The 20,617-nt window shown below is 47.2% G+C and overlaps 2 protein-coding genes across 3 annotated transcripts in view; one reads left to right on the plus strand and one right to left on the minus strand.

Moving 5' to 3' along the window:
- Positions 1 to 796: 796 nt before the first annotated feature.
- Positions 797 to 8,687, minus strand: LOC143776946 (aldo-keto reductase family 1 member B1-like). Its single transcript, XM_077266813.1, has 10 exons — positions 8,507 to 8,687; positions 4,959 to 5,126; positions 4,686 to 4,802; positions 2,751 to 2,828; positions 2,397 to 2,519; positions 2,147 to 2,253; positions 1,871 to 1,952; positions 1,701 to 1,784; positions 1,518 to 1,600; positions 797 to 1,010 (listed from the first exon to the last, which is right to left on the minus strand). The coding sequence occupies exons 1-10, from the start codon at positions 8,576 to 8,578 to the stop codon at positions 968 to 970; spliced, it is 957 nt and encodes a 318-aa protein (XP_077122928.1). The 5' UTR covers positions 8,579 to 8,687; the 3' UTR covers positions 797 to 967.
- A 17-nt stretch (positions 8,688 to 8,704) lies between these two features.
- LOC143776950 (aldo-keto reductase family 1 member C23-like protein) overlaps positions 8,705 to 20,617 on the plus strand; it is a 51,744-nt gene continuing 39,831 nt past the window's right edge. The window contains exon 1 of one of the 2 annotated variants that reach the window (XM_077266821.1): positions 8,705 to 8,773. The gene's annotated coding sequence lies outside the window, so the exon portion shown is untranslated. The remainder of the gene's footprint in view (positions 8,774 to 20,617) is intronic. The other variant, XM_077266820.1, reaches the window with a different exon arrangement.

Here is a 20,617-nt window from a genome sequence, read left to right on the forward strand (position 1 = left end):
AATGCTGCCTGGTCCTGCAGTGATAAACTCCTGCTAATAAAGCATGGTTTTGAAACGATAACAAAGGCCAGTAACCTGTTGCTGGAATCAGGGTCTCTGCCCCTACATCATGCTACTCTCAGATTACATAACTTGTCATAGGATAATTCCTTTAATCCATAACCTTCTCCTCTCCACAGGATTCACAATAATGTATTGATCAGTACAGTCAGAGATCCGCAAAACAGGGAACTTTAATCCACATTACATTGGCGCTAAAAAGTGACCACTGCGCCATTCCTTCCCACAATCGGCTTTTTATGCTATTTAGATAGAGGTTTCGGTCCCCACTGTCAAATCCCCAACAATCAGTATTGTATCACTCATCATACACACGATGGCTTGTTTCTCACTGGACAACCCCTTTAAATATGAAACTTCAGTAGGTTCAGTACTGCTCATCATGGCGGGGGCTGGTTCTAAAAGTAATGTCCAAGTAGGTTTAGGTACCAGAACTGCTGAATCTAACGTGCATGGTATAAGAAACCCACACACAAGGGAACCTGCTCCTGCCAAACTCCGAGCCTGCTGGGTGCAGCCCAAAATATGCCATCTGTCCAGCTGCACGCCCTACTGACAGTGACTGCACCAGCAGAATAGTGAGTGCAGCTCTGGGGTATAATACAGGATGTAACTCAGGATCAGTAATGTTATGTATGTACACAGTGACTGCACCAGCAGAATAGTGAGTGCAGCTCTGGGGTACAATACAGGAGCAGTAATGTACTCTTAGATGTTATTACAGGCAGGAGACTGGTAAATTATACTGGTTTATTGTATACGCTACATTACAGGGGGCTGCAGATACTGGAGTGCAGAACGGGCTCAGATAATCCTATAATATCTGTGCCGCAATACTAGAAATAACAAAATACTAGAAAAGGCAACAGTGACCGAACACAACCGAGGCTTTCACATTCGAGCGCCCTCAAAACTCCACGTTGAATGGATAGTCCCGGTGTTTCTTGGCTCTGAGACAGAAGAGAAAAAAAAATAAGTTTGCCATTTTTGAGCACGAACATTTGTCTTCTACAATGAGGCCAAGGTTAAATATATGGCACTGTCACTTTAAGGCAATATCTGCTCCTGTTGGAAGAAAAGTGCAGGTGCCGTCTAAGACGGATACTGTCATGTGACTGCACCCAAGCTGCCGATTTAGATACGTCCGATGCACTGAGCAGCCCAGTGACTGTGATGCCACCATATTAGTGTGTGCGGTTGCTATGCATTGTGTCCTAGCGACCACAGCTGCTTATATGGTGTCATCACACGATGTCCATAGCAACCAGTCAATAGTCAGTCGTATCCCATCCATTTCTTATAGTGACCAATGGGGTCAAGATGGTGGCTACTCCTCAGAGAAGGGGGGGTTGTGGAGGCCACCGTCCTAGTTACTAGGCAGACCATTGCATAGCAACAGCCTAACACAGAGGTTTCTACCGTCATGTACAAGTTTGCTCAGTTTTAGGTCGACTTACGATGTTAAGGCACAGACCCTCCACCCCCGATCAAAGCTGGAAATGTCCTTCATCTCTTCTGGGGTCAACTGAAAGTCAAACACCTAGAAATACAGAATGACAAGTCAGCGAGATGGACAGCAGAACAGTGAGTGCAGCTCTGGAGTATAAATACAGGATATTTTTTTTAATTCCAGCTTATACTTGGAAGTTCTCTTCGATGCGTTTATCGGTCACAGACTTCGGGATGACGACCACGTTCCTCTGGATATGGTAGCGGATCAGGACCTGTGGGAACAAGTAACCGTGTCTGATGATATAACGCTTCTCAGCATTATACATGAAGGAGTCTTGTTATTACACCACTACAGTACCTGGGCTGCTGTTTTATTATGCCTGGCAGCAATGGCTTTGATTTTTGGTTCTTCTAGAAGGTGTGGGTCCTCAGGTTTGGCCCTGAAAAGAAAAAAAAACACGATAAATAAAATTAGCACTCCCCATCGTCACCACTTGGGGGAGCTCACTGCACTACAATCGCCTCCACTGTAGAGCTGTAATGCAGTGAGCGCCATCTAGTGGCGGCAGCTGATACAGCAGCTATAACAGAATTTTGCTTTATTTCGATCCCCTTTCCGTCCCGATTTACTGACCAGGGGCGGTCTGGTGACCCCAGGGGGCTGTACGCTGTGACGGCGATGCCTTTGGATTGACAATACTCGATGAGTTTATTCTGGGTCAGGTACGGATGACACTCAATCTGGAATACAAGTTACAGGAAAATTAATGAGACCCCCGCGCTCAAAACAAGTCATTTGCACCCCCCCCCCTTTAAAGGGATCAAGTACTTTTTACATCTATGATTCTGACGCTTCCAAAATTAAAAATCACGACCTCACCTACCTGGTTCACCGCCGGCTTGTACTTCAGTCCCTGCTTGTTCAGCAGCTGCTCTATTTGGCTGTGGTTAAAGTTAGAGATTCCGATGGCTTTGACCAAGCCGGCGTCCACGAGCTCCTCCATACCCTGAGGGCAGAGGGGAATGTGTCGTTAGTCGGGACCCCCGTACTCGGGAAGACTCCACGTAGTACAGAGACCACCAGCCGTCTGACAAGTCACCCTGCAATACCAAGTTTCCCCTGTAGAGGACACTGCAGGTAAATGGTCTGTCTCGCCTTGGCAAAAATCATTTGTTCAGCTCGATCATTTACATATAAAAAGAGGTGGTCTCATCATACCCAACGGGGTGTTACCTACCTCCCATGCACTTAAGAAATGGGTATCACTGGGTATCACCAGCCCCTGCTCATCAACGGGGAAAAACAGATCTCCAGCCTGAAAAACAGGAATCACATTTTTACGATACATTGCACCAAATTCACAGAATAGGACAGATAGAAGTGTGCTACTGCAGCCACCACTAGAGGGAGCTCACTACATACAGATTTATACAGTCACCACTAGAGGGAGCTCACTACATACAGATTTATACACAGTCACCACTAGAGGGAGCTCACTACATACAGATTTATATATATACAGCCACCACTAGAGGGAGCTCACTACATACAGATTTATACACAGTCACCACTAGAGGGAGCACACTACATACAGATTTATATATATACAGCCACCACTAGAGGGAGCTCACTACATACAGATTTATATATAGTCACCACTAGAGGGAGCTCACTACATACAGATTTATATATACAGCCACCACTAGAGGGAGCTCACTACATACAGATTTATATATACAGCCACCACTAGAGGGAGCTCACTACATACAGATTTATATATACAGCCACCACTAGAGGGAGCTCACTACATACAGATTTATATATACAGCCACCACTAGGAGGAGCTCACTACATACAGATTTATATATACAGCCACCACTAGAGGGAGCTCACTACATACAGATTTATATATACAGCCACCACTAGAGGGAGCTCACTACATACAGATTTATATAGCCACCACTAGAGGGAGCTCACTACATACAGATTTATATAGCCACCACTAGAGGGAGCTCACTACATACAGATTTATATAGCCACCACTAGGGGGAGCTCATTACATATAGATTTATCTAGAGTCACCACTAGGGGAGCTCACTAAATACAGATCATACAGTCACCATTAGGGGGAGCTCACTATCTACATATATCTTAGTGGAGTTGGTGGCTGTAGGTAGTTTGTTTCATCACTGATCTCCACATAGGAGTAGAGAAAAAAGGAGCTTCTCCACCCTATGAAGATATAAGCACCACAACATTTTGGGCTAGTGTTGAAACATTGGAAGTCACACTTGTTTCATTAAAGAGGTTGTCCGGCCTTAAGGTACAGTCACATTAAGCGACGCTGCAGCGATATAGACAACGATGCTGATTGCTGCAGCGTCGCTGTTTCGTCGTTGTGTGGTCGCTGGGGAGCTGTCACACAGACAGCTCTCCAGCGACCAACGATGCCGAAGTCCCCGGGTAACCAGGGTAAACATCGGGTTACTAAGCGCAGGGCCGCGCTTAGTACCCCGATGTTTACCCTGGTTACCATTGTAAATGTAAAAAAAAAAAAAAAACACTACATACTTTCATTCCGATGTCTGTCGCGTCCCCCGGCATCCGCTTCCCTGCACTGTGTCAGTGCCGGCCCTAAAGCAGAGCGGTGACGTCACCGCTGTGCTCTGCTTTACGGCCAGCGCTGACACAGTGCAGGGAAGCGGATGCCGGGGGACACGACAGACATCGGAATGAAAGTATGTAGTGTTTGGGTTTTTTTTACATTTACAATGGTAACCAGGGTAAATATCGGGTTACTAAGCGCGGCCCTGCGCTTAGTAACCCAATGTTTACCCTGGTTACCAGTGAAGATCGCTGGATTGGTGTCACACACACACACCGATCCAGCGATGTCAGCGGGTGAGCCAGCGACGAAATAAGGTGCTGGACTTCTAGCTCCGACCAACGATGTCACAGCAGGATCCTGAACGCTGCTGCGTGTCAAACACAACGATATCGCTATCCAGGACGCTGCAACGTCACGGATCGCCATCGTTATCGTTAAGTTGGTCAGTGTGAAGGTACCTTTAGGATACAAGTTTGCAGTTACTCTATAAGGTTCTTATTCCATAACTAAGCACATTCTATGACAACCGAAGTCTGGATTAGAGGAAGATCCTCGAGATCGTACCTTAAATCCTGTTGGCCAATGCATTAGGTAGAGGTCCAGGTAATCAAGTTTCAGAGAAGCGAGGGTTTTTTCACAGGCTCCACGGACCAAGGACTTTTCATGAAATGTTGACCACAACTTAAAAAAAAAAATATAAACACATTTTTATTTTTACAATTTTTGCAGTAACAGCGCCACCATTTTCTAGGTGGCCATGTTTGGTACTGCAGCTGAAGTAAACAGCGCCAAGCTGGAATCCCAGACAACCAAGTCCTGACCCCGGGCCGGAGTTACCTTGCTGGTGACGAACAGCTCCTCTCTCTTCAGCGTGCCGTCCTTGAGCTTCTGCTGGATGCCTTCCCCGACCTCGCTCTCATTCTGGTAGACAAAGGCGCAGTCCAGATGCCGGTACCCGACCTCCAGGGCTTTAGTCACGGCCGCCGTCACTTTTCCAGGCTCGGACTGCAAGAAAGTAGAAATTAGGGGGATTCCTGCCAGCATCAAAGGAGAAGAGTACATGGGAGACTCTGCTGTGACTACTGGGGGTAATCGCTGCTCAGGTAGTGGAGATGCGTTTCAGGAATTGAGAACACGGTCGGCTTTGCTGTGACTACTGGGGGGAGAGTTGCTATTCTAATGATTGGGAAAGTGGAGGATATGACCAGGTATTGAAGGATGAAGACTGGGATTGATCAGAGGTGTATGTACAGAAGAACACTGACCTGACTATTTGAAGAAGGGGATGGCTGGGGGAGCTCTGATCTGACTACAGGGGGGGGAAAAAAAAAAAAAAAAAAAAAAAAAAGTACAGGTTGTAAAAATATGAAATAAAATCGGTAGGAGTGAGTAAGTTGGTCTCAACCTAGCAGCAAGGATGGAGCAAGAGGAGAACATGGGAGGCTCCGCTGTGACTACTAGGGAGGATTGCCGATAGCTAGGAAAATGAAGGTTATAACTTTTACTATTGGAGGGGGAAAGCGTTGTATCACACAGCGGTACCTCATCCTCTGCTCTGACTACTGGGGGTGGAGGGGGCGAGTACAAGATCATAAAAGTATAGGATATGCCACCGGGATGGGTCATACACATCAGTCAGCGGTGGTCTCACTAAGCGTCCAGTCAAACGTTGAATGCATGGGAGGCTCCGCTGTGACTACTGGGGGAAAAATCCTTCTCTGATGGCCAGGAAAGTCGAGGATTCATAGAGTTAGATATACTGGGGTGCCCTGCTGTGAACGCCGGGAGGATCACTCGTCTGCAGACTGGGGAGTTCTGCTCTGACTATGGGGGAAGTTGGGTGCAGGATATTTTATGGTTCACTTGCGCCTCGAGTCATTTTTCCTACATCTGGAGGAGTCCAGAGGTAAAGATAAGGAAGGGATGAGAAAGTCGGTGGGATGAACGATCCCACGGCAGTCACGACTGGTCCACGTACAAAACAATTCCGAGCCCCCCCAACATGCGCGCCGTGTATCCTGGAGCAGCGATGATACAAAGAGCCCAGTGTTTCCCTCCATCAGGACCGCGGCACATTTATGTGGAGGATGCTCAGCAGTCGGGTTTCTCCTCTGTGACGTCACCGCCCTGGTTTCCCGACACGCGGGAGGAAACCCACACTTCTCTACTTGCCGAGAGATAAGCGGATTCATCCGTGGTAAGTGGGTCACTGCTCCGGAGGAATCTCGCTGCAGCTGATCCTGTGCGGAGGACACCGGCGCCCTCAACACTGAGGATTCGGTTTCGCAGTTTCCCCCCTGAGCCGAGAGAGGGAGCCCCATCCCCACTTAATCAGCACGAGGGGTCATTACTGTGTGACCGTGACAAAATGGATCATGGGATCAGGTCTCCGAAAGCAGAGCGATCCCGGAGAACACAAGCCTTATATAACGTAGTCCAAGCATCCGGCCCTGGTCTTCACTAACCTATCCGTGCCGGCACTGGGATGCACAAAAGTATTCACACCCCTCCAAATAGGCAGAAGTAGACTCTGTAGATCAGGGATGGGGGGACATATTGCCGCGGGCCAGTGTCCTATTCTGTGGCCAACGGATAGGTACACTAGGCCCACATTGGTCAGGCTGGGGGGCCGCGGGTCCTGTAATGGCCCCTGAAACTGTAAGCACAAGACACGGCGGCGGGTGCACTGAAGACCCCCGACGTAACCCGAAGTCAGCGTGCTCCAGGCCCACCAATAACAATGACAGCAACCACAGCCCGAACTATGACCACAAGGAAAAAGATAACTCCCCCCGGGACTACACCTTTATTATGTCACGTGGAAGATTCATTCCATGCTGCGAGACTCAGAATGCAGGAACAGCGTCAGACGCGACACCCAGCGACATACGCAACACCCAGCGACCGACGCAAAATGCAACGCAACACACAGCGACCGACGCAACACACAGCGACCGACGCAAAATGCAACGCAACACACAGCGACCGACGCAACACACAGCGACCGACGCAACACACAGCGACCGACGCAACACACAGCGACCGACGCAACACACAGCGACCGACGCAACACACAGCGACCGACGCAACACACAGCGACCGACGCAACACACAGCGACCGACGCAACACACAGCGACCGACGCAACACACAGCGACCGACGCAACACACAGCGACCGACGCAACACACAGCGACCGACGCAACACACAGCGACCGACGCAACACACAGCGACCGACGCAACACACAGCGACCGACGCAACACACAGCGACCGACGCAACACACAGCGACCGACGCAACACACAGCGACCGACGCAACACACAGCGACCGACGCAACACACAGCGACCGACGCAACACACAGCGACCGACGCAACACACAGCGACCGACGCAACACACAGCGACCGACGCAACACACAGCGACCGACGCAACACACAGCGACCGACGCAACACACAGCGACCGACGCAACACACAGCGACCGACGCAACACACAGCGACCGACGCAACACACAGCGCAACACCCAGCGACCGGCGCAACACCCAGCGACCGACGCAAAACGCAGCGCAACACCCAGCACCCGACGCAACACACAGCGACCGACGCAACACACAGCGACCGACGCAACACACAGCGCAACACCCAGCGACCGGCGCAACACCCAGCGACCGACGCAAAACGCAGCGCAACACCCAGCACCCGACGCAACACCCAGCGACCGGCGCAACACCCAGCGACCGGCGCAACACCCAGCGACCGGCGCAACACCCAGCGCAACACCCAGCGCAACACCCAGCGACCGACGCAACACCCAGCGCAACACCCAGCGCCCGACGCAACACCCAGCGCCCCCCATTCTCCCCATAGCTCTTGAGGTAAAGTACTGTATAGGGGTCTCCCACCTCGCCGTTTCCTACTGCCCCCCTTAGTCACCCGGGTGGGTGAGGTCCTAGAAGATGAGCGTCAGACCTTGGAATCAATGGTCCGGCCCGTGGTCCCGCCATCACCGCCCGGCGCCCTATGACCCGGAGATCCCGCGGGGGAGGGGACTAGATAGTCAGCTCCGGGGACCAATACACTGGGGTCTCCAATGGCGCAAAACTACAACTCCCAGGATTTCCACCCGCGGACCTTATACAGGGACCAATTCCACCCCATCAGTCCGCGGCTATAGAGGGGACTGACCCCACAGACCGACCACCGGCTGCACACACTGTGGGGGTCGCAGTCGCCACCGGAGATGATGCAAATCGCGTCCAGTCCCACAAAGCGGCGACTAAACGCTGCGACTTTCCTAGAGACCCGCAACACGTGACTAGAGGGTGTCTGCAGGACTGAGAGCCCCACAGCCGGGTGTAGAGACAAGGTGGAATGTGGCGGCCTCACCTTCCATGTCCCCAGGCCGAGGATGGGCATCTTGGCCCCGGTACTGAGCACAACACTCTCCGGTCCCTCCATGTCTGCTCCCGCGCTCTGAGTCTGACTGACACTGACTGACGGCTGCCGCTCCACAGAGCATGCGCTAATAGAGCGGAGAAGACGGCCGCTGATTGGTGAGACCGAGAGGAAAGAGGAAATTGAGGTGCGCATGCGCAAAGTAACAAGCGTGTTAGTCGGGGTAACCCTTCGAGCGCCGGAGACAAAAAGTATCGTGTGTACAGGGGGTAATATAGGGGGCACAGTGTGATATATGATATATCTGCACCCCATATCATGTGTGTACAGGGGGTAATATAGGGGGCACAGTGTGATATATGATATATCTGCACCCCCATATCATGTGTGTACAGGGGGTAATATAGGGGGCACAGTGTGATATATGATATATCTGCTCCCCATATCATGTGTGTACAGGGGGTAATATAGGGGGCACAGTGTGATATATGATATATCTGCACCCCATATCATGTGTGTACAGGGGGTAATATAGGGGCACAGTGTGATATATTATATATCTGCACCCCATATCATGTGTGTACAGGGGGTAATATAGGGGGCACAGTGTGATATATGATATATCTGCACCCCATATCATGTGTGTACAGGGGGTAATATAGGGAGCACAGTGTGATATATGATATATCTGCACCCCATATCATGTGTGTACAGGGGGTAATATAGGGGGCACAGTGTGATATATGATATATCTGCACCCCATATCATGTGTGTACAGGGGGTAATATAGGGGGCACAGTGTGATATATGATATATCTGCACCCCATATCATGTGTGTACAGGGGTAATATAGGGGCACAGTGTGATATATGATATATCTGCTCCCCATATCATGTGTGTACAGGGGGTAATATAGGGGGCACAGTGTGATATATGATATATCTGCTCCCCATATCATGTGTGTACAGGGGGTAATATAGGGGGCACAGTGTGATATATGATATATCTGCACCCCCATATCATGTGTGTACAGGGGGTAATATAGGGGGCACAGTGTGATATATGATATATCTGCTCCCCATATCATGTGTGTACAGGGGGTAATATAGGGGGCACAGTGTGATATATGATATATCTGCTCCCCCATATCATGTGTGTACAGGGGGTAATATAGGGGGCACAGTGTGATATATGATATATCTGCACCCCATATCATGTGTGTACAGGGGTAATATAGGGGGCACAGTGTGATATATGATATATCTGCTCCCCCATATCATGTGTGTACAGGGGGTAATATAGGGGGCACAGTGTGATATATGATATATCTGCACCCCATATCATGTGTGTACAGGGGGTAATATAGGGGGCACAGTGTGATATATGATATATCTGCACCCCCATATCATGTGTGTACAGGGGGTAATATAGGGGGCACAGTGTGATATATGATATATCTGCACCCCCATATCATGTGTGTACAGGGGGTAATATAGGGGGCACAGTGTGATATATGATATATCTGCTCCCCCATATCATGTGTGTACAGGGGGTAATATAGGGGGCACAGTGTGATATATGATATATCTGCACCCCATATCATGTGTGTACAGGGAGTAATATAGGGGGCACAGTGTGATATATGATATATCTGCACCCCATATCATGTGTGTACAGGGGGTAATATAGGGGGCACAGTGTGATATATGATATATCTGCACCCCCATATCATGTGTGTACAGGGGGTAATATAGGGGGCACAGTGTGATATATGATATATCTGCACCCCCATATCATGTGTGTACAGGGGGTAATATAGGGGGCACAGTGTGATATATGATATATCTGCTCCCCCATATCATGTGTGTACAGGGGGTAATATAGGGGGCACAGTGTGATATATGATATATCTGCACCCCATATCATGTGTGTACAGGGGGTAATATAGGGGGCACAGTGTGATATATGATATATCTGCACCCCCATATCATGTGTGTACAGGGGGTAATATAGGGGGCACAGTGTGATATATGATATATCTGCACCCCATATCATGTGTGTACAGGGAGTAATATAGGGGGCACAGTGTGATATATGATATATCTGCTCCCCCATATCATGTGTGTACAGGGGGTAATATAGGGGGCACAGTGTGATATATGATATATCTGCACCCCATATCATGTGTGTACAGGGGGTAATATAGGGGGCACAGTGTGATATATGATATATCTGCACCCCCATATCATGTGTGTACAGGGGGTAATATAGGGGGCACAGTGTGATATATGATATATCTGCACCCCCATATCATGTGTGTACAGGGGGTAATATAGGGGGCACAGTGTGATATATGATATATCTGCTCCCCCATATCATGTGTGTACAGGGGGTAATATAGGGGGCACAGTGTGATATATGATATATCTGCACCCCATATCATGTGTGTACAGGGAGTAATATAGGGGGCACAGTGTGATATATGATATATCTGCACCCCATATCATGTGTGTACAGGGGGTAATATAGGGGGCACAGTGTGATATATGATATATCTGCACCCCCATATCATGTGTGTACAGGGGGTAATATAGGGGGCACAGTGTGATATATGATATATCTGCACCCCCATATCATGTGTGTACAGGGGGTAATATAGGGGGCACAGTGTGATATATGATATATCTGCACCCCCATATCATGTGTGTACAGGGGGTAATATAGGGGGCACAGTGTGATATATGATATATCTGCACCCCCATATCATGTGTGTACAGGGGGTAATATAGGGGGCACAGTGTGATATATGATATATCTGCACCCCATATCATGTGTGTACAGGGGGTAATATAGGGGGCACAGTGTGATATATGATATATCTGCACCCCCATATCATGTGTGTACAGGGGGTAATATAGGGGGCACAGTGTGATATATGATATATCTGCACCCCCATATCATGTGTGTACAGGGGGTAATATAGGGGGCACAGTGTGATATATGATATATCTGCTCCCCATATCATGTGTGTACAGGGGGTAATATAGGGGCACAGTGTGATATATGATATATCTGCACCCCATATCATGTGTGTACAGGGGTAATATAGGGGCACAGTGTGATATATGATATATCTGCTCCCCATATCATGTGTGTACAGGGGGTAATATAGGGGCACAGTGTGATATATGATATATCTGCTCCCCATATCATGTGTGTACAGGGGGTATTATAGGGGCACAATGTGATATATGATATATCTGCACCCCATATCATGTGTGTACAGGGGTAATATAGGGGGCACAGTGTGATATATTATATATCTGCTCCCCCATATCATGTGTGTACAGGGGGTAATATAGGGGGGCACAGTGTGATATATGATATATCTGCTCCCCATATCATGTGTGTACAGGGGGTAATATAGGGGGCACAGTGTGATATATGATATATCTGCTCCCCATATCATGTGTGTACAGGGGGTAATATAGGGGGCACAGTGTGATATATGATATATCTGCACCCCATATCATGTGTGTACAGGGGGTAATATAGGGGGCACAGTGTGATATATGATATATCTGCTCCCCCATATCATGTGTGTACAGGGGGTAATATAGGGGCACAGTGTGATATATGATATATCTGCTCCCCATATCATGTGTGTACAGGGGTAATATAGGGGCACAGTGTGATATATGATATATCTGCACCCCATATCATGTATGTACAGGGGGTAATATAGGGGGCACAGTGTGATATATGATATATCTGCTCCCCATATCATGTGTATACAGGGGGTATTATAGGGGCACAATGTGATATATGATATATCTGCACCCCCATATCATGTGTGTACAGGGGGTAATATAGGGGGCACAGTGTGATATATGATATATCTGCACCCCCATATCATGTGTGTACAGGGGGTAATATAGGGGCACAGTGTGATATATGATATATCTGCACCCCATATCATGTGTGTACAGGGGGTAATATAGGGGCACAGTGTGATATATGATATATCTGCTCCCCATATCATGTGTGTACAGGGGTAATATAGGGGGCACAGTGTGATATATGATATATCTGCACCCCATATCATGTGTGTACAGGGGGTATTATAGGGGCACAATGTGATATATGATATATCTGCACCCCATATCATGTGTGTACAGGGGGTATTATAGGGGCACAATGTGATATATGATATATCTGCACCCCATATCATGTGTGTACAGGGGTAATATAGGGGGCACAGTGTGATATATGATATATCTGCTCCCCATATCATGTGTGTACAGGGGGTAATATAGGGGGCACAGTGTGATATATGATATATCTGCTCCCCATATCATGTGTGTACAGGGGGTAATATAGGGGCACAGTGTGATATATGATATATCTGCACCCCCATATCATGTGTGTACAGGGGGTAATATAGGGGCACAGTGTGATATATGATATATCTGCTCCCCATATCATGTGTGTACAGGGGTAATATAGGGGCACAGTGTGATATATGATATATCTGCACCCCCATATCATGTGTGTACAGGGGGTAATATAGGGGCACAGTGTGATATATGATATATCTGCACCCCATATCATGTGTGTACAGGGGGTATTATAGGGGCACAATGTGATATATGATATATCTGCACCCCATATCATGTGTGTACAGGGGGTAATATAGGGGGCACAGTGTGATATATGATATATCTGCACCCCATATCATGTGTGTACAGGGGGTAATATAGGGGCACAGTGTGATATATGATATATCTGCACCCCCATATCATGTGTGTACAGGGGGTAATATAGGGGCACAGTGTGATATATGATATATCTGCTCCCCATATCATGTGTGTACAGGGGGTATTATAGGGGCACAATGTGATATATGATATATCTGCACCCCATATCATGTGTGTACAGGGGGTAATATAGGGGGCACAGTGTGATATATGATATATCTGCACCCCATATCATGTGTGTACAGGGGTAATATAGGGGCACAGTGTGATATATGATATATCTGCACCCCATATCATGTGTGTACAGGGGGTAATATAGGGGCACAGTGTGATATATGATATATCTGCACCCCCATATCATGTGTGTACAGGGGGTAATATAGGGGCACAGTGTGATATATGATATATCTGCTCCCCATATCATGTGTGTACAGGGGGTATTATAGGGGCACAATGTGATATATGATATATCTGCACCCCATATCATGTGTGTACAGGGGGTAATATAGGGGGCACAGTGTGATATATGATATATCTGCTCCCCATATCATGTGTGTACAGGGGTAATATAGGGGCACAGTGTGATATATGATATATCTGCTCCCCATATCATGTGTGTACAGGGGGTAATATAGGGGGCACAGTGTGATATATGATATATCTGCTCCCCCATATCATGTATGTACAGGGGGTAATATAGGGGCACAGTGTGATATATGATATATCTGCACCCCATATCATGTGTGTACAGGGGGTAATATAGGGGCACAGTGTGATATATGATATATCTGCACCCCATATCATGTGTGTACAGGGGGTATTATAGGGGCACAATGTGATATATGATATATCTGCACCCCATATCATGTGTGTACAGGGGGTAATATAGGGGCACAGTGTGATATATGATATATCTGCTCCCCATATCATGTGTGTACAGGGGTAATATAGGGGGCACAGTGTGATATATGATATATCTGCACCCCATATCATGTGTGTACAGGGGGTATTATAGGGGCACAATGTGATATATGATATATCTGCACCCCATATCATGTGTGTACAGGGGGTAATATAGGGGGCACAGTGTGATATATGATATATCTGCACCCCATATCATGTGTGTACAGGGGTAATATAGGAGGCACAGTGTGATATATGATATATCTGCTCCCCATATCATGTGTGTACAGGGGGTAATATAGGGGGCACAGTGTGATATATGATATATCTGCTCCCCATATCATGTGTGTACAGGGGGTAATATAGGGGCACAGTGTGATATATGATATATCTGCACCCCCATATCATGTGTGTACAGGGGGTAATATAGGGGCACAGTGTGATATATGATATATCTGCTCCCCATATCATGTGTGTACAGGGGTAATATAGGGGCACAGTGTGATATATGATATATCTGCACCCCCATATCATGTGTGTACAGGGGGTAATATAGGGGCACAGTGTGATATATGATATATCTGCACCCCATATCATGTGTGTACAGGGGGTATTATAGGGGCACAATGTGATATATGATATATCTGCACCCCATATCATGTGTGTACAGGGGGTAATATAGGGGGCACAGTGTGATATATGATATATCTGCACCCCATATCATGTGTGTACAGGGGGTAATATAGGGGCACAGTGTGATATATGATATATCTGCACCCCCATATCATGTGTGTACAGGGGGTAATATAGGGGCACAGTGTGATATATGATATATCTGCTCCCCATATCATGTGTGTACAGGGGGTATTATAGGGGCACAATGTGATATATGATATATCTGCACCCCATATCATGTGTGTACAGGGGGTAATATAGGGGGCACAGTGTGATATATGATATATCTGCACCCCATATCATGTGTGTACAGGGGGTAATATAGGGGCACAGTGTGATATATGATATATCTGCACCCCCATATCATGTGTGTACAGGGGGTAATATAGGGGCACAGTGTGATATATGATATATCTGCTCCCCATATCATGTGTGTACAGGGGGTAATATAGGGGCACAGTGTGATATATGATATATCTGCACCCCCATATCATGTGTGTACAGGGGGTAATATAGGGGCACAGTGTGATATATGATATATCTGCACCCCCATATCATGTGTGTACAGGGGGTAATATAGGGGGCACAGTGTGATATATGATATATCTGCTCCCCCATATCATGTGTGTACAGGGGGTAATATAGGGGCACAGTGTGATATATGATATATCTGCACCCCATATCATGTGTGTACAGGGGGTAATATAGGGGCACAGTGTGATATATGATATATCTGCACCCCATATCATGTGTGTACAGGGGGTAATATAGGGGGCACAGTGTGATATATGATATATCTGCTCCCCCATATCATGTGTGTACAGGGGGTAATATAGGGGCACAGTGTGATATATGATATATCTGCACCCCATATCATGTGTGTACAGGGGTAATATAGGGGCACAGTGTGATATATGATATATCTGCACCCCATATCATGTGTGTACAGGGGGTAATATAGGGGCACAGTGTGATATATGATATATCTGCACCCCATATCATGTGTGTACAGGGGGTAATATAGGGGGCACAGTGTGATATATGATATATCTGCACCCCATATCATGTGTGTACAGGGGGTAATATAGGGGCACAGTGTGATATATGATATATCTGCTCCCCATATCATGTGTGTACAGGGGGTAATATAGGGGCACAGTGTGATATATGATATATCTGCTCCCCCATATCATGTGTGTACAGGGGGTAATATAGGGGGCACAGTGTGATATATGATATATCTGCTCCCCCATATCATGTGTGTACAGGGGGTAATATAGGGGGCACAGTGTGATATATGATATATCTGCTCCCCCATATCATGTGTGTACAGGGGTAATATAGGGGGCACAGTGTGATATATGATATATCTGCTCCCCCATATCATGTGTGTACAGGGGGTAATATAGGGGCACAGTGTGATATATGATATATCTGCACCCCCATATCATGTGTGTACAGGGGGTAATATAGGGGCACAGTGTGATATATGATATATCTGCACCCCATATCATGTGTGTACAGGGGGTAATATAGGGGCACAGAGTGATATATGATATATCTGCTCCCCATATCATGTGTGTACAGGGGGTAATATAGGGGCACAGTGTGATATATTATATATCTGCACCCCATATCATGTGTGTACAGGGGGTAATATAGGGGCACAGTGTGATATATGATATATCTGCACCCCCATATCATGTGTGTACAGGGGGTAATATAGGGGCACAGTGTGATATATGATATATCTGCACCCTATATCATGTGTGTACAGGGGTAATATAGGGGGCACAGTGTGATATATGATATATCTGCTCCCCCATATCATGTGTGTACAGGGGGTAATATAGGGGGCACAGTGTGATATATGATATATCTGCACCCCATATCATGTGTGTACAGGGGGTAATATAGGGGCACAGTGTGATATATGATATATCTGCACCCCATATCATGTGTGTACAGGGGGTAATATAGGGGGCACAGTGTGATATATGATATATCTGCACCCCATATCATGTGTGTACAGGGGGTAATATAGGGGGCACAGTGTGATATATGATATATCTGCACCCCATATCATGTGTGTACAGGGGGTAATATAGGGGCACAGTGTGATATATGATATATCTGCTCCCCCATATCATGTGTGTACAGGGGGTAATATAGGGGGCACAGTGTGATATATGATATATCTTCACCCCATATCATGTGTGTACAGGGGGTAATATAGGGGGCACAGTGTGATATATGATATATCTGCACCCCATATCATGTGTGTACAGGGGGTAATATAGGGGGCACAGTGTGATATATGATATATCTGCACCCCCATATCATGTGTGTACAGGGGGTAATATAGGGGCACAGTGTGATATATGATATATCTGCACCCCATATCATGTGTGTACAGGGGGTAATATAGGAGGCACAGTGTGATATATGATATATCTGCACCCCCATATCATGTGTGTACAGGGGGTAATATAGGGGCACAGTGTGATATATGATATATCTGCACCCCATATCATGTGTGTACAGGGGGTAATATAGGGGGCACAGTGTGATATATGATATATATGCACCCCATATCATGTGTGTACAGGGGTAATATAGGGGGCACAGTGTGATATATGATATATCTGCTCCCCATATCATGTGTGTACAGGGGGTAATATATGGGCACAGTGTGATATATGATATATCTGCACCTCCATATCATGTGTGTACAGGGGGTAATATAGGGGCACAGTGTGATATATGATATATCTGCTCCCCATATCATGTGTGTACAGGGGGTAATATAGGGGCACAGTGTGATATATGATATATCTGCTCCCCATATCATGTGTGTACAGGGGGTAATATAGGGGGCACAGTGTGATATATGATATATCTGCACCCCTATATCATGTGTGTACAGGGGGTAATATAGGGGCACAGAGTGATATATGATATATCTGCACCCCCATATCATGTGTGTACAGGGGGTAATATAGGGGCACAGTGTGATATATGATATATCTGCTCCCCATATCATGTGTGTACAGGGGGTAATATAGGGGGCACAGTGTGATATATGATATATCTGCACCCCATATCATGTGTGTACAGGGGGTAATATAGGGGCACAGTGTGATATATGATATATCTGCTCCCCCATATCATGTGTGTACAGGGGGTAATATAGGGGCACAGTGTGATATATGATATATCTGCACCCCCATATCATGTGTGTACAGGGGGTAATATAGGGGGCACAGTGTGATATATGATATATCTGCACCCCATATCATGTGTGTACAGGGGGTAATATAGGGGCACAGTGTGATATATGATATATCTGCTCCCCCATATCGTGTGTGTACAGGGGGTAATATAGGGGCACAGTGTGATATATGATATATCTGCACCCCATATCATGTGTGTACAGGGGGTAATATAGGGGGCACAGTGTGATATATGATATATCTGCACCCCATATCATGTGTGTACAGGGGGTAATATAGGGGCACAGTGTGATATATGATATATCTGCACCCCCATATCATGTGTGTACAGGGGGTAATATAGGGGCACAGTGTGATATATGATATATCTGCTCCCCCATATCATGTGTGTACAGGGGGTAATATAGGGGGCACAGTGTGATATATGATATATCTGCACCCCATATCATGTGTGTACAGGGGGTAATATAGGGGGCACAGTGTGATATATGATATATCTGCACCCCCATATCATGTGTGTACAGGGGGTAATATAGGGGGCACAGTGTGATATATGATATATCTGCACCCCATATCATGTGTGTACAGGGGGTAATATAGGGGCACAGTGTGATATATCTGCTCCCCCATATCATGTGTGTACAGGGGGTAATATAGGGGGCACAGTGTGATATATGATATATCTGTACCCCATATCATGTGTGTACAGGGGTAATATAGGGGCACAGTGTGATATATGATATATCTGCACCCCATATCATGTGTGTACAGGGGTAATATAGGGGCACAGTGTGATATATGATATATCTGCTCCCCATATCATGTGTGTACAGGGGGTAATATAGGGGCACAGTGTGATATATGATATATCTGCACCCCATATCATGTGTGTACAGGGGTAATATAGGGGCACAGTGTGATATATGATATATCTGCACCCCATATCATGTGTGTACAGGGGGTAATATAGGGGCACAGTGTGATATATGATATATCTGCTCCCCCATATCATGTGTGTACAGGGGGTAATATAGGGGCACAGTGTGATATATGATATATCTGCACCCTTATCATGTGTGTACAGGGGTAATATAGGGGGGCACAGTGTGATATATGATATATCTGCACCCATATCATGTGTGTACAGGGGGTAATATAGGGGGGCACAGTGTGATATATGATATATCTTCACCCCATATCATGTGTGTACAGGGGGTATGATAGGGGGCACAGTGTGATATATGATATATCTTCACCCTCATATCACGTAGGGCCTCTCATAATATGGCGGCACATGGTCACACAGACCACAAGTAATTTGCCTTCTCGTGTTCTTTAAAGTCCCTGATTTGCTCTAACTTAAAAATGCGGGAAGAATTCATCTATTTAGACCCCTGGATGTGCTGTTCAGCTGTCAGGGTCAAAGAAGATTGAGGACGTCAGGATGGAACAGCTGTTGCAGGAGTAGCTGAGGAGAGCCGGAGGACCTGGAGGACCTGGAGGGACTGGAAGAGCTGGAGTAGCCGGAAGGAGCGAACGAGTTGGATGAGCTGGAGAAACAGGAAGAGTCGGAGGAGTTGGATGAGCTGGAGAAGCCGGAGAAGTTGGATGAGCTGGAGGAACTGGAGGAGCCGGAGGGGCTGGAGGAGCCGGAGGGACCGGACGAGTTGGATGAGCTGGAGAAACTGGAAGAGCCGGAGGAGTTGGATGAGCTGGAGGAACCAGAGGAGTTGGATGAGCTGGAGGAACTGGAAGAGCCGGAGGGGCTGGAGGAGCCGGAGGGACCGGACAAGTTGGATGAGCTGGAGAAACTGGAAGAGCCAGAGGAGTTGGATGAGCTGGAGGAACTGGAGGAGGTCGAGGAGTTGGATGAGCTGGAGGAACCAGAGGAGCTGGAGAAGAAGACTGGCTGTATGGCTGCCTTGAACTCCTGGTGCCAGCACTAGAAGACAGAAGATCCTCTGATGAAGATGTGGAGCTCAACAATCAAGCGACCTATGTAAACCTTGAAAATAGGAGAACATCAAACTCATACTCACCGCCGCCATTGCACAACTGGTAGATGAACCACTACCCGAAGAAGTCGCTGCCCACCGGAAGGAGCAGAGCATTGAGAGACCCGCAGCATCATCGATGACATCCACCGATGTAACTAGTGAGCTCAGGGTGGTTTCATCTAGCCTCTGCGCCCATACATGACCTGCAGAGGCCCAGGGAAGGAGCAAGCAAGAGAGCGCAGCTGGACAGATCTCCCCTCGAGATTCTGGCTGTGGCGGGTGATAACGAGGTGCCGGCCATGCCATCTGTTGAGTGGTGGCGCCAGTGCTCATCAGTGACCAGGAGCACAGAAAACACCTGCCAAGGAGAAGCTGCTGTAGGATGGGACCACAGGACCTGCTCCGAAGATGAGAACATCCATGTTCCCGTTTGTGCCACCTAGTGACAGTTTGAGGTTTGTGCAGGAAATGTGTAGGCAATTTTTAACTGAATGCCTAACAAGTCAAAATACTAAGTCCAGTGCTTGGTCTACACCT

Source organism: Ranitomeya variabilis, chromosome 5, assembly GCF_051348905.1.
Source record: "Ranitomeya variabilis isolate aRanVar5 chromosome 5, aRanVar5.hap1, whole genome shotgun sequence".
Lineage (NCBI taxonomy): Eukaryota > Metazoa > Chordata > Amphibia > Anura > Dendrobatidae > Ranitomeya > Ranitomeya variabilis.